This window comes from Coenobita brevimanus, chromosome 1, assembly GCF_032717465.1.
Source record: "Coenobita brevimanus isolate Jiangsu-jjx chromosome 1, ASM3271746v2, whole genome shotgun sequence".
NCBI lineage: Eukaryota > Metazoa > Arthropoda > Malacostraca > Decapoda > Coenobitidae > Coenobita > Coenobita brevimanus.
Window position 1 is genome coordinate 43,471,965 of NC_136954.1, and position 26,543 is coordinate 43,498,507.

The 26,543-nt window shown below is 42.4% G+C and overlaps 1 protein-coding gene across 1 annotated transcript in view; it reads left to right on the forward strand.

The window, feature by feature from the left end:
- LOC145395488 (glutamate receptor 1-like) overlaps nucleotides 1-26,543 on the forward strand; it is a 690,806-nt gene that overhangs the window by 646,274 nt on the left and 17,989 nt on the right. Inside the window, exons 11-15 of the mRNA XM_080269120.1 lie at nucleotides 15,383-15,493; nucleotides 15,613-15,724; nucleotides 18,400-18,494; nucleotides 22,886-23,131; nucleotides 24,249-24,358. Of these exons, the coding sequence (XP_080125246.1) occupies nucleotides 15,383-15,493; nucleotides 15,613-15,724; nucleotides 18,400-18,494; nucleotides 22,886-23,131; nucleotides 24,249-24,358 (674 nt within the window). The remainder of the gene's footprint in view (nucleotides 1-15,382; nucleotides 15,494-15,612; nucleotides 15,725-18,399; nucleotides 18,495-22,885; nucleotides 23,132-24,248; nucleotides 24,359-26,543) is intronic.

The following is a 26,543-nucleotide window of genomic DNA, read 5'->3' on the forward strand; positions in this document are numbered from 1 at the left end:
ACCTTTCCTTCATTCTTTTCTGTTCCTTCTGCCTGTGGGTGACTCTACACTGAGTGACAAGCCAAATGGTTTCCTGTACACCAGGAAACCATTTACTATGCTGGGTGGTAACCAAATAACCAAATTTTGGCGCCTGGTGGTTTGGTGGGTAATTGCAGCACTCCAGTCGGATTGAGCCGGTGAAGGTTTATATCCAAGAGATGGTTGGAGTTATTGCTCACATAATGCCACTCTTAGATGAGTGAAGATGGTCACTCTCATCTTAAATGTCAGGACCAACTTGCCTAGCCCCGGGCTCCTACGCTCCTCATGGGGCAACGTAGGATTGGATGATGATGATGATGATGATGATGATTATTATTATTGTTATTATTAACATCATTATTTTCATTGTGAAGAGGATGATGACGATGATGTCGACGATGACGATGATGTAATTGACGTTTGGCTGAATATACAAAGCAGTGTTCATCTCCATTCTGAAATCTGTTGTTCTGTGGCCTAAACCCTTTCCACATGGTGTCCTCTTTCTTTTGACTTATTTGTGACACCAACGGAGGGTTTTACTCAACTTAGGATGTACCTGTAGTAGTTAGGAAGGTTGTGGAAGGCTGTATCTAACCAGCCGACTTTAAAGCGCTTCAGAAATTTTTAAAAAGAGGTTGTATTAACGGAATATAAAACAAAACGTCCAGGTAAATGGATTAATGTGAGGCTTTTTTTTCCCCCTCCCGTGGTGCGGTCATCTCAATTATTTTATTTTTATTTTTTTATGCGAGGAAGAAGGAACCAAAGGCCATGAGCCCGCAGTAACAGTTCCCTCCAAGGGAAAAACAAAATACAATATAGAGCCAAATTCAAGATCCGATCATTTTGAGATGCCTGGACACACTGCGTTTGAAAGACTGGAGATCATAGGCAGCAGGAAATACAGACAGAGGGAGACAGTTCCAGAGCTGACCTGTTGCATAAATGAAAGACTGGGAGTAACGGTTAACTCTTGCATTAGAGAGTTGGACAGAAAAAGGATGAGAGTTTGCTGCCAGACGGGTGCTACGCGCCCGTCGTAGAGGTGGAGGAATGCATGCGGACAGTTCAGAGGAGCAGTGACCATTAAAGTAGCGATAGAAAAGAGATAAAGACGCAACAGTGCGGCGAAGAGACAGAGGTTGAAGGGAGTCAGTAAGAGGAGGAGAGTTAATGAGACGAAAAGCCTTTGACTCCACCCTATTGAGAAGAGCTGTATGTGGGAAGCCTCCCCACACATGAGAGTTGTACTCCACACAGGGGCGGATAAAACCCCTGTATAGAGTCAACAATTGCGCAGGGGTAAAGAAAGAGCGGAGTCGGCTTAGCACACCCAATCTCTTGGAAGCAGATTTTACAAGAGATGTAATATGATCTTTCCAAGATAAGTCCCGAGTAAATGAAACCCCAAGCATGTTCAAGGATGATGCAGGATTAAGCTGAATATTATTAAACATTAGTGGGTATACCTGTAGAAGATTTTGTCGGGTTGATAGGTGGAAGAACTGAGTCTTAGATGCATTAAAGACAACCCTATTATTTTTACCCCAGTCAGAGATACGAGCCAAGTCAGACATTAGGTGTGCCATAGCCTCATCCCTTGTTTGTTGAAGTAACTGTTGAGATGGGCGTTGCGGGAACCGAATGGAAAGGTGAAGGGTGGAGTCATCAGCGTATGAGTGGATAGGGTTAGATGTACAGCTTAGAAGATCATTGATGAATAAAAGGAAGAGAGTTGGTGATAGGACAGATCCCTGAGGAACACCACTGTTGATAGATCTAGGAGAAGAACGATGGCCGTCTACAACAGCGGCTATAGAACGACCAGAAAGGAAGCTAGCGATGAAGGCACAGATAGAAGGATAGAAACCGTAGGAGGCAGTTTGGAAATTAAAGATTTATGCCAGACTCGATCGAAAGCCTTTGAGATGTCAAGTGCAATGGCAAAGCTTTCGCCAAAGTCCCGAAAGGAGGATGACCAGGAGTCTGAAAGGTAGGTGAGAAGATCGCCAGTGGAGCGTCCCTGACGGAACCCATACTGACGATCGGAAAGAAGGTTGTGATAGGAAAGATGCCTTAAAATTTTTCTATTAAGAATTGACTCGAAAACTTTTGAAATACAGGACGTTAAAGCAATTGGACGATAGTTGGAGGGTTGGGAGTGGTCACCCTTTTTTGGGACTGGCTGAATGAGAGCAAACTTCCAGCAAGAAGGAAAGGTACATGTTGACAGATAAAGACGAAAGAGTTTTCCTAGGCAGGGTGTAAGCACAGAAGCACAGTTCTTGAGAACAACAGGAGGGACCCCAGCAGGCCCATATGCCTTGTTAGTACTGAGGCCAGTGATGGCAGAAAATACATCAACTGAAGAAATTGTAATGTCAGCCATGAGGAAGTCAGAGGGGGGAAGTGATGGAGGAACAGCACCGGAATCGTCTAAGGTAGAATTGGAGGAGAAAGTCTGTGCGAAGAGATCTGCTTTGTCAGTAGAAGAAATAGCTACAGAACCATCAGAGTAGAAAAGAGGAGGGAATGATGATGAGGTAAAGTTGTTAGAAAGATTTTTGGCAAGATGCCAGAAGGAGCGGGAAGAATTTGTGAACCCGAGAGTGTTTATGCTTCTACCATTCACGTGTCATGGTCTAAACAGTTAATATTCTATACCAGCTAAATTTGGACGATTGTATTCAGCTGAGTGAGTCATAGGAGCCTGATGTTAAGCTGAGTCTTGACGATATTAAAGACACACCGTCACCCACCATACCGAATGACCTTTGACCTTCACCTTGTCCATGTCTGTCACTACGGTAATCTCCCTCACCTTCTTGTCTCCTTCCTCACCCCCCCCTCACTTCTCCCTTCCCCCCTCACCTCACCTCTTTTCTCAGTTACCCCTTCCTCTTACCTGTCTCTGAAACTTCCATTCCTCCATCCCTCCCCATACTACCCCCATCCCTCTTACCTCTCTCCGAAACCCCCACTCCCCTCATCACTCTCCATGGTACCCTCTCTTCTCACCTCACCCCTTCACTTCTCTCCACAACGTCTCACCACAACGCCCTCTTCTCTCTAAATTCACCCCCTCATCTCTCCCATCAGTGCCCCCCTCCTCCCTCACACCCCACATCACTCTCATTTGCCCCTTTCCCCCTTTCCTCTCACCTCACCGTGCCCTCCTTTTCCCCCCACCTCACCTCTCTGTGTTCCCCTTTTGCTCCTCGTCACCTCACCGTGCCTGCAGTGTGGCAGTATTTTTCAATAATGAACCAATGCCAGGGAAGGACGTAGCCATTAGGCCACGTGTTATATTGGCAGTATATCATTGACGGCCTGGGTCTTGCCTCGATGGCCTGCCTGTTATCGCTGCACCTCCTACCGCCACTGGGAACGAGGCCACTGATTTGTTGGGTGGGAATATGTGCTGATTGCCTGATATTGTGCTGAGGTGGTCGTACGTATTGTCGTATTGCCTGTGACCTGACCTAGAATAGTGCAGCTTAACCTAGCCTGACTCATCTTGACTAACCTGCCCTAATAACACTTAACCCAACCGTGCTTGAGCCTGGCCAACCTAACCTAAGCTGTCTTAACCCTACTAAATCCAGCTTAACGCAGCTTAGCCTAACGTAACCTAACTTCACCCTGTCTTACTTAAACTGACCGAAACTCACCTTACCCTTAGCTTGCTACTGTCATCACTCCTCGTATCAGCGCTAGGAATGTGGCAGGTGATATGCCTGGTATAAATCTGTGCTGATTGGTCGATATTGTGCTGAGGTTTCTGTACGTATGTTTGCTGATTCGTGTGTGTGTGTGTGTGTGTGTGTGTGTGTGAGAGAGAGAGAGAGAGAGAGAGAGAACTACAAAGTAAACTTGAAGCTGGTCAGAGAACTGAATACAGTAATGAGAGAGAGAGAGAGAGAGAGAGAGAGAGAGAGAGAGAGGAGAGATGAGTATGCAAATGTCTTGGGAATATTCCAGCCGCTTTTCACTTAGTTTACAACCAAAAAGAGAGAGATTTTAGGGTGATTTTTTTCTACCTCCTTTTCAGCGTCGTCATCATCATCATCATCATCATCATCATCATCATCATCATCATCATCATCATCATCATCATCATCATCATCATCATCATCATCATCATCATCATCATCATTACTTATTATCTTTTGTTGCTGTTATTTTTATTACTATTAATTACTGTATTATTAGTGTTAACTAGGAATTGACAATGCTCTTAACGTAGTATTTTCTGCGAGGAAGAGAGAGAGAGAGAGAGAGAGAGAGAGAGAACTAGGAAACAGGGGCATGGAAGAACAGGGTTGTAATCCAAAGTGTAGATGGGGATTATGGCTCACCTGCTTCCTCTCAGGGAATAACGACTGATCATTCTTGCCTTCAGTGTCTGGATTGAGGAAGAATTTATGATATAACGCCATGTGAATATACATACAGGATAAAGGTGGGAATTTGTGGAACAAAACAGAAGATACAGTGAAGTGAACAGAAAAAAGTCGAATAGATAAATGGGAAAATGTAGGTTGGTTCATATATAACACTCATTTTCACTCCGCTGGTGATTCTTGTGCGCTTTGGGGACGGCTGTCAATGTCTTCAGTGTGTAACCCGCACCACTTACTCATTTGATACTCCCCCTACCACACCCACGCCCACACCAGGAGACTGAGCCGTCCCCGCCACACACAGGATACCGTTAGACGAGTTCCTAGTGAAGCCTTGTTTACGGACGACCCTGTATAGAGATGAATAAAAGACAGAAAAACAGTGAAAAGAGACAGTGAAAAATACGAGAAGGACGTGGAAATGGAATGAAAATTGGAGGAAATGAGGGGTGGGGAAGGGGAACAAAAGTACAGGAGAAGGTGTCAGATGGAAGGAAAACGGAATGGAAAAGTTGTAAATGGAAAAAGAACAGGAAAATAGCGAGTGAGGAATGGAAGAAGGAAAGAAGGATATGAAAATATGTGAGAGAGTTATAAAGGAAGGAAAGATGGCAATGTAAGGAAGGAGCTGGGGAGGTGCGAGAAGAGTATCGTTGTGGGTGTGGAATGAGGCTGTTTCTCCCAATATTGATACCGCCATTTGAATTATTACTTAATACTCCATAACCACTGCGATTCCCACACACTTTCCTAGATCATTTAGTGCAGAAGTCTTAGGGCCTCTCTCTCTCTCTCTCTCTCTCTCGTGTGTGTGTGTGTGTGTGTGTGTGTGTGTGTGTGTGTGTGTTGGTAGGTGGGTGGGTGGCTGTGTTTGTAGGTAGCTTGGTAAGTAGGTAAGTGGTTAGATAGGGAGGTAGGTACACTGGGTATTATATACATACATTAAAAAGTCCCCATACGAAATGTCCTAGATTTCTGCGGCTACGAAAATCAGCATAAATTATAGACCAGTATATTTGTAGTGATAAATGCGCCTTCATATGTCTGGCCAAGTTTACCAGCATCATACATTCTTATCATGGTGAAGGGAGAGAGTGGAGGAGAGAGGGAAGTTTGTGTGTGTGTGTGTGTGTGAGTGTGTGTGTGTGTGAGAGAGAGAGAGAGAGAGAAAGAGAGAGAGGGGGGGTAGGCTAGAGAGAAAGGAACTGGAGGTTGCGAGTGGGGTTGAGATGGATGCAAAAACTGAAGTTGTGCTGTTGTTGTTGAGTAACTCCGGTCTGTCAAGCCGAGCAGACACATCAACCGCAGGCAAGCAAACGCCATTGCATGGCCGTCGCGTGCAGTGAACCGATGTTCCGTCGAAGCAGACAACGCCTTACCATAGCGAGGCGCGGGGAAGAGCGTAGTAGTTTGGTTTCTGGATGGACGCCGCATTTGCGTCTCCACCCAGTTAACAGGGGCCCCACAGGATATTGTACATCACCTGTAGGTTTATTATATGGTAACCATCCAGCGATGTAACTGATGTGTGTTACAGGAAAGAAATAGTCTTGTCACTCAGTGTAGAGCCACCTGAAGGAGAAAGAATAATAATGCAACGTAACAGGAAGGTTGGGAGAAGCAGGAAAACAGGATGGCAAACACAGAAAAAGAATAGTAAAGGCCAAGGAAGAAGTAGGCAGCACTACATCAAGTTTGCTGCTGAGTGATGGACGGCTTCCCTCCCACTTTGTCTCTCTTCCATCATTTTCCTACCCCCTCCTCCTCTTTCTCCCTACCTCCCATCCCTCCTCCCTCCTTACCTCCCTCCACCCTCTGTCTGCCCCCTTTCTCCCCTCTCTCTCTCTGTTTTTATCTCAATTAATCTTCACACCCTCAGTATTACTCAACATTATTCTCTCTCTCTCTCTCTCTCTCTCTCTCTCTCTGCTTCCTTAACTTCTCCAGTATATTTCCCACTCCCTTCCATGTTGAATCTCACACACGTCATTAACCTTTCTCATACATTCCTGCCTTCCTTCCCTCCTGCCCTTCATATATATTTCATACATTTCCCCTCCGTCCCAAATACCTTGCCAAACGCATCTTGTTTCTTGTTTATATAGTTTTCATACGTTTTCCTTATATTTTTCATGCAGTTGTCCTCATCCTACCAATCAGTTTGTACATTTACTTGCTCTTTCCTGTAATTTCCTTCTCCCCTTCCCTTTTCTTGTGTGTTTAATATCTACAGTATATATTTATCAAACATTTCTCCTCATTCCAAATATCTTTCCTATATTAACCATACTCCTTCCATTCCTCTGTCTGTCTGTCTGTCTGTCTGTCTGTCTCTCTCTCTCTCTCTCTCTCTCTCTCTCTCTCTCTCTCTCTCTCTCTCTCTCTCTTTCATTTGCGTCCCAACCAAAAAATGAAGACCTTAACTCTATCATGCGACGCTATTTTCTTTAAGTATTTTTACTTCCTCCAGATTATTATTATTTTTCATCTCAGGAATTCTCTCATACACACCAGGTTAATTAAAGCTGTCTCTAATCCCTAAGTTCAAAAAGTCTCTCACCGTGAAGAAAATCTTCTGGAGATGGCAAGAGCGAAATTGAATGTCGCGATCATACCGAAGGGGTCGGCCTCTTCACTGTGTTAACTTCTTTTTTTTCACCCTCTTTTCCTTTTCATCTCAAAACTTCTTTTTTTAATACATTCTTGCTAACAGTGGACGGCTTTACACAACTTGGGAGAGACTTTTAGAACCGTGAGTGTTAGTTGTAGCCTCCATGAATCGCTTCACTACGAGGCGTCACCCTTACATCAAATTTAATCATCTCGCACTACCAAAAAAAAAAAAAAGGAACGTGAGTGACGAGGTTAATCAGAGTACTTTCAAGCAACTTTATTAAGATTTATTTATTAATGTATCTACTTATTTATTTATCTGTCCATCTGTCTATCTATCTATCTATCTATCTGTGTATCTGTCTATCTATCTACCTATTTTTTATATACTTCTGATACTAAAAGGGTTATAAAAGGCTGTAGCTCATTCCTCCAGTTGAAAGAGGCTCTTCTAAGTTGCATAAATACGCCCGGAGGGAGCATAGGAAGATGAAAAAGACGTCATCGTAGGGAAAGGGTTACGAAAATAATAGGAAGAGTAGAGGTGAGGAGGAGGAGGAGGAGAGATTAATGGGGGAAATGATGGAGAGAATGTGGGAGGAAAGAGGAGAGTAACAGGAAGATGATAAAAGACAAGGGACGGGCGAAGACAAGAATGAGAGAGGTAGAAAACAAGGAAGAACGATGTTGCGAGAGAGAAAAAGTGAGATAAAGAGATTGTTGGAGGGATGAAAGACTAGAGAAAGTGATGAAGGGTGGAACAGAGAGAGAGAGAGAGAGAGAGGTGGAGGGGGAGGGTAACCTGGCTTGATCGGGGTGGGCTGGCATTTTTCTTCCACACTATTAATATACTCGGCTTTAACCCCAGCTGGTCCCCAAGCCACAATATTGAGCAGTGGTGCTGTATTGACTCCTTAAGCGTCGTTATTCACACCCACGACACACCAAGGACACCGCGGATCCCCTCCCAAGCCGCCCTCCTTCATAGCCCCCCCCCCCACTCACCAACTTCCTCAGCCCACCTTTTGACTCAGTCTTTGGTTCTGTATTTTTTTTTTTTTCACCTGACAAAGATCCATAACCTCTCTCAGGTCAGTTGATGACTAGGTGTACTTGAATAATTAGACGATAAATTTGACAAGTTATCAAGGAGGCTCATTCCTGCCTCATAACTAAGAGTCGACAGTTTCACGCTACCACCATTATTTTGTAAGATGCTAGAGTGACCAGGGCCAGATTAAGCTTAACAGGGACCTGAAGCACAGATCTGCTTGGGGGCCCCCACCCCTAAATGTATATGTACAGTAAGTAATAAGAACAAAAAATAAATAAATTCCTTGTTACTGTTGTTTATTCCAAAATCGAAGTCCACAGCTTTTGGTAACTTAAACACTTTTCTTTCTTTCTAGAAAATTCTTCAATGAGATTATCAAAATTCAACCAACCCTAAATGTATATGTAAATAACAAGAACAAAACATAAATAAATTACTTGTTACTATTAATAATTCAAAAATCAAAGTCCACAACTATTGGTAACTTAAACAAACACTTTTCTAGCTTTCTTTCTAGAAAATTCTTCAACGATATCAAAATTTGAAGGGCATATATAGCTAACTATTTTTATCCTTAGAATCTGGGGGCCTGAGGCCAGTGCCTCAAGTGCCTCATGGTTAATCCTGCCCTGAGAGTGACTCAATTTTGTCAAATGAAATGTCCCTCAAGCACCACTCTCTGAGTGATTTATTTCGCATACTACGCCTGGATATTCTCTTGTCTGTAATTTACGCATCCTTGTTGGAAGGACACAAGTGAAGGTTGATAGGAGTGGAAGAGAGTTGTTTGAGAGGACAAAAGATTAGGATAAGAGCTAGAAGGATATAAGGAGGAATGGATGGAGAGAAGGACTGGAGGAGGAGACGGCAGAGTTGCACAGAGGTAAAGGTACTTCGTCCACACAGACCTTACTTACACTGCGAGGCAGACAGACAGTATTCTCCAACCAAGGATGGGCCAATATGGGATGGGCCTCGAGGAAGGAAGGCGTTCCTGAAGGTTCTTTACAATAGAATCCCTTAAGTTCAAAAAGTCTGTATTAAGCTGAATGAAATCGTCTTGAGAAGTAACAAGAACACGTATCATCCACCTGAGGAGCCACCCGGACAAATGGCTGTGTGTGTGTGTGTGTGTGTGTGTGTGTGTGTGTGGTGCGTGCGTGCGTGCATGTGTGTGTGTTTGTGTGTGTGTGTGTGTGTGTGTGTGTGTGTGTGTGTGTGTGTGTGTGTGTGTGTGTGTGTGTGTTTCACAGGAAAGAAAGGTAGAAGGATTAAAAAGGCAGCCAGACAGACAGAGATGCAGGTAAGATGATTAAATCTGCAAATATTTCTCTGTATTATCGCTTTGCAGATTTAAACTCCCGATGACGTTATATATTATTCTTATCACCGGCCGAAAATGTTATAAGGCCTAGGGAAGTAATCCCCAAGTTAAGGGGTTAAGAGAATGTGTAACCCCATTAGGCTAAGAGCATCATTCATATTTTGCTTTTCTTGCCTCTCAAAGTTTTTATTCAGGTGAGGTTAGTGTTTTCGAATTGGATGGTGTATCATTCATTCATTCATCATCCAATCCAGTGTTGCCCCATGAAGAGCGTAGGAGCCCGGGGCTAGGCAAATTAGTCCTGACATTTGAGATGAGTGACCAGCCTCACTCATCCCTGAGTATCATTAAGTGAGCAATAAACCCCAACCACCCCTTGGATATAAACGTACATAGGCTCAATCCAATTGGAGCGCCTTAATTACCCACTAAACCACCGGGTGCCATAATTTGGTCATATGATTACCATCCAACGTAGTAAATGGTTTCCCGGTGTACTGGAAACCATTTGGCTTGTCACTCAGTGTAGAGTCACCCACAGGCAGAAGGAAGAGGAAAGAATGAAGGACAGAAGGACAGAAGAGGGAGTGTAAAGTCACCCATAGGCAGAAGGAAGAGGAAAGCATGAAGTAAAGAAAGACAGAAGACGAAGGTGGGAAAGAAGGAAGGAGGAAAGGAAAGGGCAGACACCACATCGAGTAAGTGGATGGTGAGCGCCCCCACCTCATGACCCTAATCAACCCCTTCACTGCTCGAGATTATTCCCAAGTTGAATAAAAGCGTTTGGAAGTAGCGAGAAGGGGCTACAAAGACTAACGTATTGACGAGGTTGTCTCCTGACTAGTTAGGTTAGTAGAGGTTAGGTTAGGTTAGGATTGGTCAGGTTAGGTTAGGCAAAGGATGGCTAGGTTAGGTTAGGTTTAGGTTAGGGTTGGCTAGGTTAGGTTAGGTTTAGGTTAGGGTTGGCTAGGTTAGGTTAGGTTAGGGTTGACTATTTTAGGTTAGGTTAGATTAAGGTAGAGTAGGTCAGGATGGTGACCCCCTAAACCAGATTCAGTAGCTTGTCGGTAGCGGGACTGTAATATATAATCCGTCATCGCAGTGAAGGATTTATGTATCCAGACTGATTTAATACAATATGAAAGCTTATTTTTCTCCCTGCGACCTTCACAGGATTTCTTCAGCTTGGAGGAAAATCGCAGTGAAGTTTCTGTAAACTATTTCTGTTAAACTCCTTCACTATGAAAGGGGTCCTTGGAGCTTAATAAATTCCTGCAAATATAATGAAAGACGTCCTCGGGCTGGAGAGAAACAGTCGATATCAAAAGTCCTGTCACCTCTTCTGCCTCTCTCTCTCTCTCTCTCTCTCTCTCTGAAAACCCAGTATGGCTAATCCTCAGCAAACAACACTGATGACCGATTAGTTGCCAGATTAATTCATCAGTATCGGTTGCTGAGGATTCACCACAATGAGTTTCAGAGTCCAAGGAGAAGGAAGCAGAAGGGACGACAAAACTATGCAGACTGTACATGGATCACTGGTGAGTTTAACTTTTTTATTATTATTTTTTGTTCATTATTATTATTATTATTATTTTTATTATTATTATTATTATTATTATTATTATTATCATCATTATTATTATTATTATTATTATTATTATTATTATTATTATATTTTTTATTACTGCTTTTTTCTGTTCATTGTAGTGCCAGACGATTTTAACCAACTTGACTGAGACTGTTGCAGTCTAGGAATTAACTCCTCAGATTGGTGACGTATTAGATTGATGACGTATTAGAACAATGACGTATTAGATCGATGACGTATTAGATCGATGACTTATTAGATCGATGACTTATTAGATCTTTGACGTATTAGATCGTTGACGTATTAGATCGATGACGTATTAGATCGATGACGTATTAGATCGATGACTTATTAGATCGTTGACGTATTAGATCGTTGACGTATTAGATCGATGACGTATTAGATCGATGACGTATTAGATCGATGACTTATTAGATCGTTGACGTATTAGATCGTTGACGTATTAGATCGTTGACGTATTAGATCGATGACGTATTAGATCGATGACTTATTAGATCGTTGACGTATTAGATCGTTGACGTATTAGATCGTTGACGTATTAGATCGATGACGTATTAGATCGATGACTTATTAGATCGTTGACGTATTAGATCGATGACGTATTAGATCGTTGACGTATTAGATCGTTGACGTATTAGATCGATGACTTATTAGATCGTTGACGTATTAGATCGTTGACGTATTAGATCGTTGACGTATTAGATCGTTGACGTATTAGATCGTTGACGTATTAGATTGTTGACGTATTAGATTGTTGACGAATTAGATCGTTGACGTATTAGATCGTTGACGTATTAGATCGTTGACGTATTAGATTGTTGACGTATTAGATTGTTGACGTATTAGATCGTTGACGTATTAGATCGTTGACGTATTAGATCGTTGACGTATTAGATCGTTGACGTATTAGATCGTTGACGTATTAGATTGTTGACGTATTAGATCGTTGACGTATTAGATCGTTGACGTATTAGATCGTTGACGTATTAGATCGTTGACGTATTAGATTGTTGACATATTAGATCGTTGACGTATTAGATCGTTGACGTATTAGATCGTTGACGTATTAGATTGTTGACATATTAGATCGATGACGTATTAGATTGTTGACGTATTAGATTGTTGACATATTAGATCAACGACGTATTAGATTGTTGACGTATTAGATTGGTGATGTATTAGATTGTTGATGTATTAGATCGTTGACGTATTAGATCGATGACGGATTAGATTGGTGACGTATGAGATCGATGAAGTATTTGAATGATGGCGTATTAGATCGGCGACATATTAGATCGATGACATATTAGATCGATGATGCGTTAAATACTGTAGATGGCTTATTAAATCAGTGACATATTTAGACCTATGATGTATTAAATCAGTGATATAGTAGACGGATGACGTATAAAATCGGTGACGTATTAGATCGATGACGTACTTGATGGAAGACATATTGGACTGATGACGTATTAGATGGATGAAGTATTGGACCGATGACGTATTAGATAGATGACATACTGGATCGATGACGTATTAAATAGATGTATTGGATTGATGACGGATCGATGATGTATTGGATCAATGACATATTAAATAGATGACATATTAAATAGATGACATATTAAATAGATGATATATTGAATCTATGACGTATTGGATCGATGACGTATTGGGTGGATGGTTTATTATATTACTTCTTGCATCCACCACACGATTTGATGTAAGTAATGACAGAGTTTTAGGAGTGAAGGGGTGAGGGAATACTCTGACCTTCCTGGCTGAAAAGGCCTCACCTAAACTGAATTATATTGTGTGTGAGTAGTAAGAACAAGGAAAGATGAATTATAAGGCTTAAGAGCTGAGAGGAAGATGGCGTTGGGAAGGAAGAGAGAGAGAGTGAGAAGGGATTTTGGAGTCTGGAGAGAGGTAGAGAAGAGGGAGAGAGAGGATGGTTTGGGGAGGAGGGGAAGAGGGAGAAGGAATTGGGGGTGAGTAGAGGGAGAAGTGGATGACAAGGAGAAGAGGGAGAGGGAGGAGGTGTTGGGAAAGAAAGGTGGAGGAGGACGAGAGGGAGAGGGAGATATATTGGGAATGAGAGGAAGAGGGAGAAAGGTTAAGGAGAAGGAAAGGAAAGGGAGACGATGTAAGGATGGAGAAGGAGAGGAGGGTGGAGGAGTTGAGGAGGAGCAACGGTAGAGGGAGAAGGAGAAACGTTGCGCAGGAAGAATGGGGGAGAGAAAGGAGGGAAGAGGAAAGTTCCCAGTCGTGTCTACATCGGCAAATTTAATTCATGTATTTCTTCCCACACCTGGCTTGATCCGTAGGCTGCCTTCAATCGGTGACATTATCTGTGAATCTCCCTGTTTACCTATTACTCGTCTTATGTTCTTTCTTAGTCGTATTAATGTCCTATCCAGTTCATAATTATTCGTGGCCTTCGTTTGTCGTATATACACGTAGTTCTATCTGTCTATCTATCTATAGCCCGACGCCCTAATCCCGCAAAGGGTGGCCGCAGACAAAACGCCTCCAAGTCGCTCTGTCACCCACCATTTGACTACCCTCCTCCCAACTCACCCCCCCCCTCACATACCTCTCAACTCCATCCCTCCACCTCATCCTCGGTCTACCCCTCTCTCTCCTTCCCTCCACCTCATCCTCGGTCTACCCCTCCCTCTCCCTCCCTCCACCTCATCCTCGGTCTACCCCTCCCTCTCCCTCCCTCCACCTCACCTACATACACCCTCTTAGTCAGTCTTTCGTTCTCCATTCTCTCCACATGTCCAAACCACCTCAGTATATTTCTCCTAATCTTCTCAACCACATCCACATCCACCCCACAAAGTTTCTTCACTTCTTCATTCGTCAACCTGTCCCTCCACGTCACTCCACATGCTCCTCTCAAGTAACTCATTTCCACTGTTTTCATTCTTGACTTGTTCCCCTCTTGCAAGGTCCACGCCTCGCTTCCATACGTCAGGGTAGGGATCACAATACTATCACGCAGTGACTTCTTAACTTCCATACTCACCTCCCTATTTCTCATCACTGCTTTCAGTGTACCAACAACCTTCCTTCCCTGCTGTACCCTTTCACGCACTTCATCCCCCAAAGTTCCATCCTTACTCATCACACTACCCAAGTACTTGAATGCACTCACATTCTCCATATCCTCACCATCCAACCTCACTGCACACTCTGTGACTTCATTCCTCTAAAACACCATAACTTTACTTTTGTTTGCATTAATTTGCAGCTTCCTCCTCCTACACACTGTCCCAAATTCATTCACCAAACCTTGCAACTCCCATTCATCTTCACTCAACAATACTGTATCATCAGCAAACAGCAACACCGGAAGCTTCCAAATCTCACCCTCATTCATTAGAGCCACCTCCACATCCACTGCCCTACCTTGCACCTCCTTTACAACCCCATCCATGTATATATTAAACAGCCATGGAGACATCACACAACCCTGTTTCAGTCCCAGATTGAGATCAAAGAAATCACCCAGCTCACCATTCACTCGCACCGTAGCCCTAGCTCCCTCGTACATACTCTTCACAGCATTCAACAATTTCCCCTCCATTCCATATATTCTTAATACCTTCCACATACCTTGCCTATCTATTCTGTCATAAGCTTTCTCCAAGTCCATGAGGGCAGCATACACTTTCCTTCCCTTCTCTAGACACTTCTCCACTAAACATCTTAGAACAAATATCTGATCTACACACCCTTTTCCCTTCCTAAATCCCCCTTGTTCTTCTCCAACTATCTCCTCTGTCATATGCCTAACCCTATCAATGAGTATTCTACCATATATTTTACCAGTCACACTAAGAAGGCAAATACCCCTGTGGTTACCACATACTTCTCTCTCCCCTTTTCCTTTGTATAAAGGAACAATTATACTTGATTTCCAGTCCTCTGGAACCCTTCCCTCTTCCCAAGCCAATCTACACAACTTCCATATCCACTTCACAACAATCTCACCCCCATACCTAAGCATTTCACCACACACTCCATCAATTCCTGGGGCCTTTCCCAACTTAATCTTCTTCATCGCTTCCACTAGTTCCGCCCTACTGATCTTTTCCTCCCCTCTCTCATCTCTTCTTCTCCCAGCCATTCCCCAACCACTTATACTCACAGTGCTCTCACTCTCTACATTCAACAAATCCTCAAAGTGCCCCTTCCATCTCCTCAATTTCTCTCTCTTCTCCACGTAGTTAACCTTTAAAATTACCACTTTACCGATATCATTTTCTACCTTGTGTCACATGGCTTTTGTTGATGGCGGTAGATTATTTATCCATTCATTCGTTAATTTTTTCTCTCAGATCGGGACGTGGAGCGACACACGAGGGCTGGAAACAGTGGCGGTCAAGTACACGAGCCACATGACTGACCGGGTGATGACTAACAGATCTTACATCGTTACATCCATATTGGTGCGTGTATCTCTCTCTCTCTCTCTCTCTCTCTCTCTCTCTCAATGAAAAATATGATTTAGTATGTGGATCCCATGTTCCTTGGGATAATATAGCTGTCCCGTTTTCTCTCATCACAGGAAAAGCCATTCTTGATGATAAGGAAGGACGGTAACTACACTGGCAATGATCGTTACAAGGGATACGCTAAAGACCTCGCTGACCTCTTGGCATCCTTCCTCGGAATTAACTGTGAGTATATGAGTTTGGGGGCTTGTGCTGGAAAATAAGAAGGTGTTAGAGGGTAAAGTAGTATTTCTGGGGTATCAGGTAAATTTCTGAGAATGATCGTTACGAGGGCGAAGCTAAGGGTCCCGCTGACTTCTTGCCCTGTTTCCTCAGAATTATGTGGGAGTATTTGATTTTTCGGGGTATTTAAGGGGGGGGGGGTAGAGAGTAAGTTTGAGTGCTTCGTATCTGTATCCATTCTTTTTCAAGAGGTATTTGTGTAAGCAGATTTCTATTCAACATAAATACTCCATCTTTTTGTGTTGGAGGTAGAAAAGATATTTCTGATTTTTTTTATTTGCTGAAAATTCTTGATCGTTTTTGCCTTCCATCTTACCAAGGATGTAAGGAAGTTACCGTATTTGTAGAAGTAAACAGTTTTGTGTTTTTACAATATAAGAGGAACTTTTGTAATTTTCAAACTCCATCTTTTTGTAATACACTATTTTTGTGGTGCTTCGCTTGAGATAGATACTTTTATGCTGGTAGGATTAGGCTAGTGTTTTATATCTGGAAATGCGAGGAATATTATAGAAATTAACTATTGTGGCATAGGATTAGGTTAATCTTTGTACCTTGAGATACGAGGAACACCCTGGAAATTTCGGCATGTCTGTTTTGTTTACTTTCTTTCCTTAGGAATTAGTTCGTCATTATTGATGTTGTGTATTGTTAATTTAAGTGCATTATTGCATGGGAAAATGTGAGTTTTGTCCTAGGCTCTAGAATGTGCATTATTGCATCACAGTTCACTGCTGGGCTTGAGTGTGTTCTGGGCTGCCAAGGGGGAGGGGGATTTAAAAAGGACCTGCCCCGCTTTCTATCAGTTAGCCAAGAGTAACAGATGGAGTGGGTTGTGTGCATGGGGATCAGTTTGTGTTTAGTCAGTGAGACAGGGAGTAGCGGACCTTTAGTTTGCGCGCTATTGCGGATCGGTGAGCGAGAGTCAGTCAAGTAGTGAGAGTCAGAGTCTTTAACAATCAGTGAGTAGTGAGAAAATGCACAGTTAGTGATTCAGTCAGTGAGTTAGTGGTGGACGGACAGAAACAGAGAGAGCTATTAAGTCAGACAGTGAGAGAAAATCAGTGAAGGATGGGGTAGTCAGAGTCAATAAGGGAGCGTCAGTGAGTCAGTGAATGGAAAGTGAACGAGTAGTAATGAGTAGAGGACAGAGTTAACGTGGGAGAGAAGAGTCAGTGTTTTGCAAGTGTGCCTCACCCATGCCAAGAAGGAATAAAGCCCAGAAGTGTTCATCGGTCTTTCATTAACGTCGTAGCTTGTATACGCGTCTTGTTGACGTACCTACGGTCCCAAAGGTTTAACAATATTTATGCATTTTTAGAGTCCTAGGAAATGTTTGCATTGTATGTCAGGATGGGGGGAGGTCTTGTGGTTGGTAACATGATGCGGTTCAGTTGTTAGTATCAGATCAAAGTAGAATCGGTTCCACTGAGGACGAGTTCTTCGGGGCGACCCTCTCATACTCTTTCCATAGCTGCTTTCTGACACTTAATCAAATAGCTGTTTAACCAACAGTAATTGTTCCTTGAGTGTTAAGGCGGTCACTGGGTGTGTAGGTTAGGAGATAAAAAAGGAGGGGGGGTAGAACAATGTAAGGGGTGGAACAAAAAAAAAGTACTCGATTATAAAGTGTTGCAGTGGAAATGTCAGAAGTAAAGAGGTAAGTGTGTGTTAATGTTTTAGCTAACGTGGCCGCACTTTGGTATTATATTCATGAAAAATTCCTACCATTTTCTTTAGCTGAGGAAGTTTCTAGTTCAGCAAAAAGTTAATCGTGAGGTATCAATTCTTTGACTAGAAAATTTCTTAGAGCTGAATATAACCGTCTTGTGATAACCTGTGCAGAATAAGTGAATGCGTTTATAGATTGTGAAAGTGTTATTTTTGGAGACATAAGTTTCTTTCTTTAGTGGCAGTTATTTATTATTATTTTTTGTAGAGTTCGATGTGCAGGAGATATTTATTGTGCATTAGAGATTCCCTTCACCACAATGAGAAGGTGTTAGAGGGTAAAGTAGTATTTCTGGGGTATCCCACATAATTCTGAGGAAACAGGGCATCATCATCATCCCGTCTGTAACCTCAGACTGTTTTGTTTAGTATAATGACTGGAGTATCAGAGGGACAAGTTATTCAATTTGGATCAAAAAAAGGTCAAAGGTCAAGGTCTGAAAAACAGGTAAAAAAAAAAAAGAAACAGGTTGCCTTAGTGGAGGTATGGGCTCTCTTGGTCTTCTTGCTTAATAAAGGCTTTTTTTTTTTTTTCCCCCGCTATGTGGGGTTTCCTTTCTGTCACATAGTTATGTTATTGTATACGTGCTGCCTTCTTTCCTATTAATCTATTTACTCACGCGTCTGTTTCCCCCGAGACACATTGCAACGTGTTAAGGCTATATTGTATTTTCTCTTGATCACATCTTTGTTGTTATTTCCTTTCCGATTTCCTCTTATTAATGTACAGTACTTAGCCACAGTTTTTTTTTTTTTTTTTTCGTAGTTTCCCCAAGATATTAAAAACTTTGAAGAACAATCGTGTCGCCCAGCAATATGCTCTTATTCATGCTGGCTTATTTATCAGTTAACCTATTTACTCACGTTTTTTTTTTTTTTTTTCGCAGACACATTGCAACTCGTGAAGGACAACAAGCACGGTGGCCAGAACGATGGCCAGTACGGTGGCTGGGACGGCATGGTGGGGGAGCTGGTGAGACAGGTCAGTGTTGCCTTAGTTTTACTTCAGTTACCCTCCATTGGTTTTCTCTTCTCCATTTTCTTTTAACTTATTCTCTCACATGATGTATTTGTAACTTTAAGTCTTACATCTCCGGACTAAGTTTATTCAGCTTAGAACTAGTGGGATTATATTGCCGTCATTAACCTCAGTTTACAAGAGGTCTCCTAAACGGTGAATAAAAACCATCTGGAATGAGAGAAAGAGAGAGAGAGAGAGAGAGAGAGAGAGAGAGAGAGAGTCCCCTTTCCCCCCAGGTTACAGTGTAAATAACCTGCCACAAAAAATTATTCTTGATATGCTGGATTTCTGACCTGCTTTTAAATGAGATTAAAAAAAAAAAGGCCTTATTTTATATATGATTTATTTTTGTTATAAAACATGCAACCCAATAATCCTTTTTGTAAAGGAAGACCAAGCGTCAGTCAAATTAGTCTCTCTCTCTCTCTCTCTCTCTCTCTCTCTCTCTCTCGATGCGGGGTCATACATAATTGACATTGGATGGGTGGATAGACAAACGACTATAGATGTTTGAATAGATAGATAGATCTATTTACCCTGGGTCCGTCTCACAAGCATTGTCAACACATTTCTCGTTGATAAGAGACCCAAAAACCTGATGACTTAAAATGATTTATCATTGTATTAATGATACTGTAATTTGTTTACATGCTGTGTACTATAGTCTCGGCGCGCGACTTTGAGGTTGTCATTATCGTGCCCTGGCAACCTACCCCTCTACAGTGCGTCTGATTTTGTGTATAATATGAGACGCATGTGATTTGTGTATATGTTCGTGTATAATAATAATACTCGTGTATAATATATTCGTGCATAATAATATGATTCGTGTGTACTATGATACGAAATCGGACGCACTTTTAAATGGTAGGTTGCCACGTTACGATAATAACCTCAGAGTCGGGCGCCGCGACCATGGATGTTATTATTGGTACTGTCGTGAACTATCATTATGGGGAGTGTACAGTATAAATAGTAATGATTTTAGACCATCATCATCATCATCATCATCATCATCCCGCCCTTTTAATACCTGTAGGTGGGGTTAGGCAGGGTACAGTAAGCCAGGAATAGAAAAAAAAAAACGATAGTCGGAGAACTAATCAGCATTATGCCCATAGAAGTTGGCCATATACTCATTCACCGTGCAAATCCCAGGAATCCTTGCCATAATATTAATAATGTAAAAATATTTAAAATAATATAAGGTGATAATATAAAAAAAACTGTGAATTCAGCGTTGCTTGTGATAGTTTTTGTAGAAAAGTACCCGGGTTATTCGTGAAGAAGCCAACTCGAATAAACCGAGCCCCTGTTCTAAAATATTTCTATAGAGAATACGAAAATAATATAAAAATATAAAGCAATGAAATGAAATTGTTGTACATAATATATATAATACATAGAGATTCACATGTGTATAGATCATATATATTGTTTATCAGGGTTAATGGTGAAGGTTATTAATTTCCAGTGTGGATCTAGTGTCATTTGTTAGGTGCGAGTTTACTCAGCTAATGTGAGCGTGAGTGAGTGGCCTAAGGTCAGTGTCCAGCAGCTTGGTGAGAATGAGGCTGATTTGTTTGATCAGGACGGTATCATGATTTCACGCTTGGAGTGTATTTATTTATTATGCATATAGGTACTGTTTATTGTGGTAGGTGGGGACGCTCACCATCCACTCACTCGATGTAGTGCTGGTCTCAGGTGTCCGCCCTTTCCTCTCCATCCTTCTCTTCTGTCTTTCTTTACTTTATTCTTTCCTAGTCCTTCTGCCTACGGGTTACTTTATACTCCCTCTTTTGTCTGTCTTTCCTTCATTCTTTCCCGTTCTTTCTGCCTGTGGGTGACTCTACACTGAGTGACAAGCCGAATGGTTTCCTATACACCAGGAAACCATTTTCTATGCTGGGTGGTAACCATATAACCAAATTATGGCGCCCGGTGGTTTAGTGGGTAATTGCGGCACTCCAATCGGACTGAGCCGGCGAAGGTTTATATCCAAGGGATGGTTGGAGTTACTGCTCACCTACTGCCACTCAGGGATGAGTGAGGCTGGTCACTCTCATCTTAAATGTCAGGACCAACTTGCCTAGCCCCGGGCTGCTACGCTTCTCATGGGGAAAAGTAGGATTGGATGATGATGATGATGGTACTGTTTACCGGTACATTTATGTTAGTCATGAATTAGAACTGTTAGGGTGCTCGTTATACCAACCTGATAATTAATCGTAATTATTCTACTGTGTAGCCCCAGTTCCTACATTATGTAATTTATTTTTCAGTTACTGGATAGACACGTGGGTGTATGTGTTAGAGTACGAGGGTTATATATTCCATTGTAATGCGATGATGTGCTTTCAGTGGTAAGAGTTCGACTCTGCCTGTTCCTTCGGGGATGGAGATAATTGCATTATTATCGACTCAGGTGATACACAGATAATGTTGAATTATGGGTTTTTATTGGTCATTTATATTGATTACCTCAACTGTCACTTATTATTTTCGTTTTTTTTTTTTTATGCAAGGAAGAAGGAACCAATGGCCAGGAGCCCGCAAATTGTTCCCTCCAAGAAAAAAAAAAAATGATAACAGAGACTCACTGCAGTTTATCTGTTTAAATGCCAGTGATTTCGCCTGTTAATTGAACTTCAGTGTTACAATGCACTGCTGATGCCAGGAATATCGTTCCACATCATAGACAGTACTTCACCCACAACACTGTATTCAGAGGAATTTGTTGAGGTCTTGGGATCCCAGTACTGGGTTTCGAGGGCAATTACTCGGTGTCTACCAGTTACCACAGGCGAGTCAACAGATTGGTGTCCGTAACAGTACCTTATATTGATTTAAGGTTATTTCCTGTGCACTGTTTTGCCGTTTTCTTTTTCTTTTTTCTCCACGGTATGATTAAGTGAAATCTTTAAGATCGAAACTTGTGTGAATGAACTTATTTTACGGCAAGACATAGCCTTCATCCGGGGACCCCTAATGCACTAAAGGAAGAAAATATGCACCGGTCAGTGTCAGATGCTGTTGAGATATTAACCCTCAGATGGAACTAGGAGACAGAGAAGAAGGGGGGCGAGAGGAAGAAGATAGGGAGGTGGGAAGAGGGAGTGTAAAATGCCAAAAGAAGGAACAAAAGGAGGAAGAGGAGGAGGTGGAGGAGGAGGAAAGTTGGTCGACAAGGAACAGAGATGCAGAGAAAGAGGAGGAGATGAGAAAGTGGAGAAGTAGGAGGAAGAAGAATGTAAGGGAGAAGAAGCAGGAGCAAAAGAGAGGAGAAAAGGAGTAGAGGAAAGGTGAATACGAACAGACAAAAAGAGGAGAGGAAGGAGGAAGAGAAGTGGAGGGAATGACGATAACAAGAGGGGACGGTGGGCAGATAAGAGGGAGGAAAAGGAGGATCAATAGTAACTGTAACGATAATAATAATAATAATAATGATAATGATAATGATGATGATGAAAGGAGAGGAGGAAGAGGAGGATCAATAATAAGTGTAATAATAATAATAATAATAATAATGATAATGATGAAAGGAGAGGAGGATCAATAATAATACGAGGAGGAGATTAATGGAATTTAACTAGACTGGATCTAAATCCTCACTACGTATGTTACGGTTTACCAGGTGGAACGTATGTCAATATTTTGCGTGTGGAGATTTTTGGTGGCTGAACCATAGTAATTTATGAATGAAACCTCAACCTGTATAAGGAGGGACATTACTGGCCGAAGAGCTGGACATTGAGAAAGTTAAGTTCCACCATTACTGTACGAATATATTCGTTAATGGCGTGCTATCACTGTGTCGTAATATAAGCAGTTCCATGAGCGTAATGGAATGTGTACGGTCAATAGCAAATAAACAGGAGAAACAGGAGATATCTGTGTGTGTCTCAGGGGAGGTGCAGGGATTGTATGTGAAAGTGAAAGAATTGTGTGTGTGTGTGTGTAATAGCGGAGCATAACACAGAGTCTGTGTATCAGTTGTCATAATTATCGTCATCATCTGAGGGATATTGTTAACATTATGACACAATCCTGTACTGATGATGATGATGATGATGAATGTTTCGATTCGCTTCTTTTATAAAGGCTTCAACATACTTGCGTGCGTCGGCCTTCAAATGGTGGATCTCCACGCTGCTATATCTTTAGCAGCTTCCTTCTTCCTGTCCCTTATCCCTGAGGTCGCACCGTGTGACTTCGTCCCGAGTCATCTTCGGTCAGCCTCTAACAGCTCTACATTCAGCGTAATGATAATGATGATGATGATAATGATGATGATGATGATGATGATGATGATGATGATCCCTAACTCATATATTTTCTCTGGGCAACAGGAGGCGGACATAGCGATCGCGCCACTAACCATCACATCATCGAGGGAACAGGTAATCGACTTCACCAAGCCCTTCATGACCCAGGGCATCTCCATCATGATCAAGAAACCCGCCAAGGAGAAACCCGGAGTGTTCAGCTTCATGTCGCCACTCTCCCACGAGATTTGGACCTGCATCGTCTTCGCCTACCTCGGGGTTTCCATCGTCCTGTTCCTCGTCAGCAGATTCAGCCCCAGCGAGTGGAAGGTGAGGTAGTTAGGGGAATGTGCTGGTGAGGTGATGGTTAACGTGATTAGGGAAATAACTGCTGTCCAAAAAGAACTGCTGAGCCTCAGTGGACGGACTGTCAAGTTTAAACACACACACACACACACACACACACACACACACACACACACACACACACACACACACACACACACACACACACACACACACACACACACACACACACACACACACACACACACACACACACACACACACACACACACACACACACACACACACACACACACACACACACACACACACACACACACACACACACACACACACATACGGGATGTAACTGGTAGTAATAATAGTAATAAAATGTTAATAATAATAATAATGATAATAATAAAATAATAATAATAATAATAATAACAATAACAATAACATCCATTCATCCATCATCCAGTCCTGCGTTGCCTCATGAGGAGCGTAGGAGCCCGGGGCTAGGCATGTTGGTCCTGACATTTAAAATCAGAGTGACTAGCAGCACTCATCCCTGAGTGACATTACATGAGCAGTAACCCCAACCATCCCTTGGAAATAAACCTTCACCGGCTCAATCTGATTGGAGCACCTTAATTACCCAGTAAACCACCAGGCACCATGATTTGGTTATATGGTTACCACCCAGCGTAGTAAATGGTTTCCTGGTGTACAGTACAGGAATCTATTCGGTTTGTCGCTCAGAGTAGTCACCCACAGGCAGAAGCAACAGGAAAGAATGAAGGAAAGAAAGACAAAAGAGGGAGTGTAAAGTCACTGTAGGCAGAAGATAATAATAACAATAACAATAACATATGTAGAGGTGAGACTTAGATGGTTTGGACATGTGCGTAGGAGGGATGAGGAGTACGTCGGGAAGAGCATGCTGGAAATGGAGTTACCAGGCAGGAGAAAGAGAGGAAGGCCAAAGAGAAGGTTTATGGATGTAGTGAAGGAGGACATGCGGGTGGTAGGTGTAAGAGAAGAAGATGCAGAAGACAGAGTAAGATGGAGACGGGTGATCCGCTGTGGCGACCCCTAAGGGGAGAGCCGAAAGGAGAAGATGATGATGTAGCAATATCCGCCCCTCCCCTTTCTCTGGCAGGTGATAGAGATGTACGGCAAGTCCAGTGTCAGCAACGACTTCAGCATCTGCAACAGTCTGTGGTTCACCCTGGGGGCGTTCATGCAACAAGGGGTCGATATCTGCCCAAGGTGAGCTACAGGTACATGGATACGTAACACCATACAGATAAGAACCATTTTTTTCCTAGGAGGTCTGGTGTATATATCAATAGAAAGACTTGCTCCATGATTACAGGTCTTTAAGGGTCACGGATTTCTGGCATGAACAGGTGAGAATTAGTTATGCTGATTCACAGACCATAAAGGTATTACGGTTGTCTGTCGGTTGTCTGGGTTTTATGTTTTAGAAAGACCTACTTGATAAGTGCAGAGCTAGAGAATCCTAAAAGTTTACGGAACATCGAGAGACACAGACAGACACCTACAAAGTCATGGTCTCTGGTTCACCTTGGAAGTTCATGCAACAGAGGATTGATTTCTATGCAAGGTAAGTTACAACTGCGGTATTATGAAGACCATACAGAGTTTATGGCCTGTGTTTTTCTAGCTGGACCGAAGTTAAAATTTAAAGGTAAGCTTTTTGTTAATTATGAATATTAAAAAACAATAGCTGAAGAGTATGTGAGAGTGAAATATGCATCAACCATACAAGCTTTATGTACACCCATAGGTTTGTTTATTTATTTATTTATTTATGTAGAGATTGTTTGGCCTTAATGTTTATAATAACTAATGATTCTATGTCTGAGTATCGGACAGACAGACAGAAAAAGAGAATGTATGTCTGAATGGGATTAATATGTGTGTGTGTGTGTGTGTGTGTGTGTGTGTGTGTGTCATTCATTGCTCTCTCTCTCTCTCTCTCTCTCTCTCTCTCTCTCTGGTTGGTAGCCTGGATAAAGCACGACATTCTTAGTTTGGTATCAGTGGATGATTAGACACTTATGACAATTTTTTTTTTTTTTTGTCTTATTATTTCCGCACTTTATCCCGATAACATTTTTTTTTTTTTTTTTTTTTTTTTGCCGTCTTCAATAATGATATTCAACTCGAGAGACTTTTCGAACTGAAGGATTTTGATGCAGCTTCCATTAACTTGTCCAGTACCAGAAATCCATATTAACTTTTATATAACGGCTTGGAATTGTACCACGACATTGCAGTAAGAGGATCAACACTGCATGATTTCTGCACCTCAGGAAGAACCTCTCAGACTGGATGAGTCTGAAAAAGGAAACAAATTCAAACCCGTTAGTCCAGTCATTTTTTTTCTGGTATTTCATTTACGCTATCAATAAATAAATTCAAATTAGGATGCATGTTCTTCACCCCTCCAGTATCCTTCCCAGCGCCTCTCCCTTCATGAGATATTCAAAGGAAAGCAAATAGCAATAGACCTAATGGTCCTTTCGAGTCGCTTGTTACAGAGAAGACTATCCCTATGATATCCAGTTCTACAAGTTGAAGGTAAGGATAGTAAAATAAGAAAGCTCCTCCCCCCACCCACCAAACCCTCCAGTCGAGGCTGGCAGGAAAAAAGTGAGAAGGACCACCATGCAGCATGGAAAAGTTGACATTGATAGACTGAAAATTGGTAAGCTATACTCTGTCCGACTATATCTATATATACACTACAAATCTCAATAAGCGGGGGAGGCGGTGACTGAATCGGTAGAGAGGCGGCATGCAGTCCCAGTGAACCCGGGTTCGAATCCCGACTGGGACAGGGAACAGTTTAAGGATTTGATATAAAAAAGCAGACTTTCCTGATCTGCCAGAAGACCCGCCGACATGTCGTAAAAGTACATCCGCTAATACCAATACACCAGTCCTGTATGAGACAGCTCTAGAATGTATTCAGTATGGACGGTGGGTGTTAGCGCCGAAGTGGTGACATGTGGAGGTGTAGGAGGACTACTGGGCCTTGGGATAGGCAACTGCCTCAGAGAAATAGGCCCTGAGGCCTTTCCCCAGAGCCGGACACATGAAAAAAAAAAAAAAAAGCTAAAGGTATCATTAATTATATAGCATTTCCCTGCTATAGTTCCACACTGAGGTGGTTTGGCCATGTGGAGAGGATGGAGGGTGAAAGACTGACGAAGAGAGTGTATGTGAGTGAGGTGGAGGGGGGAAGAGGGAGGGGGAGGCCGAGGATGAGATGGAGGGATGGGGTGGAGAGGTATAAGAGAGAGGGGGGTGTGAGTTGGGAGCAGGGCGTGAAATGGCGAGGGACAGGACGACGTGGAGGCGCTTTGTTTGTGGCCACCCCAAACGGGATTGAGGCGTCTGGCAATAGGTAGATAGATAGTTCCAT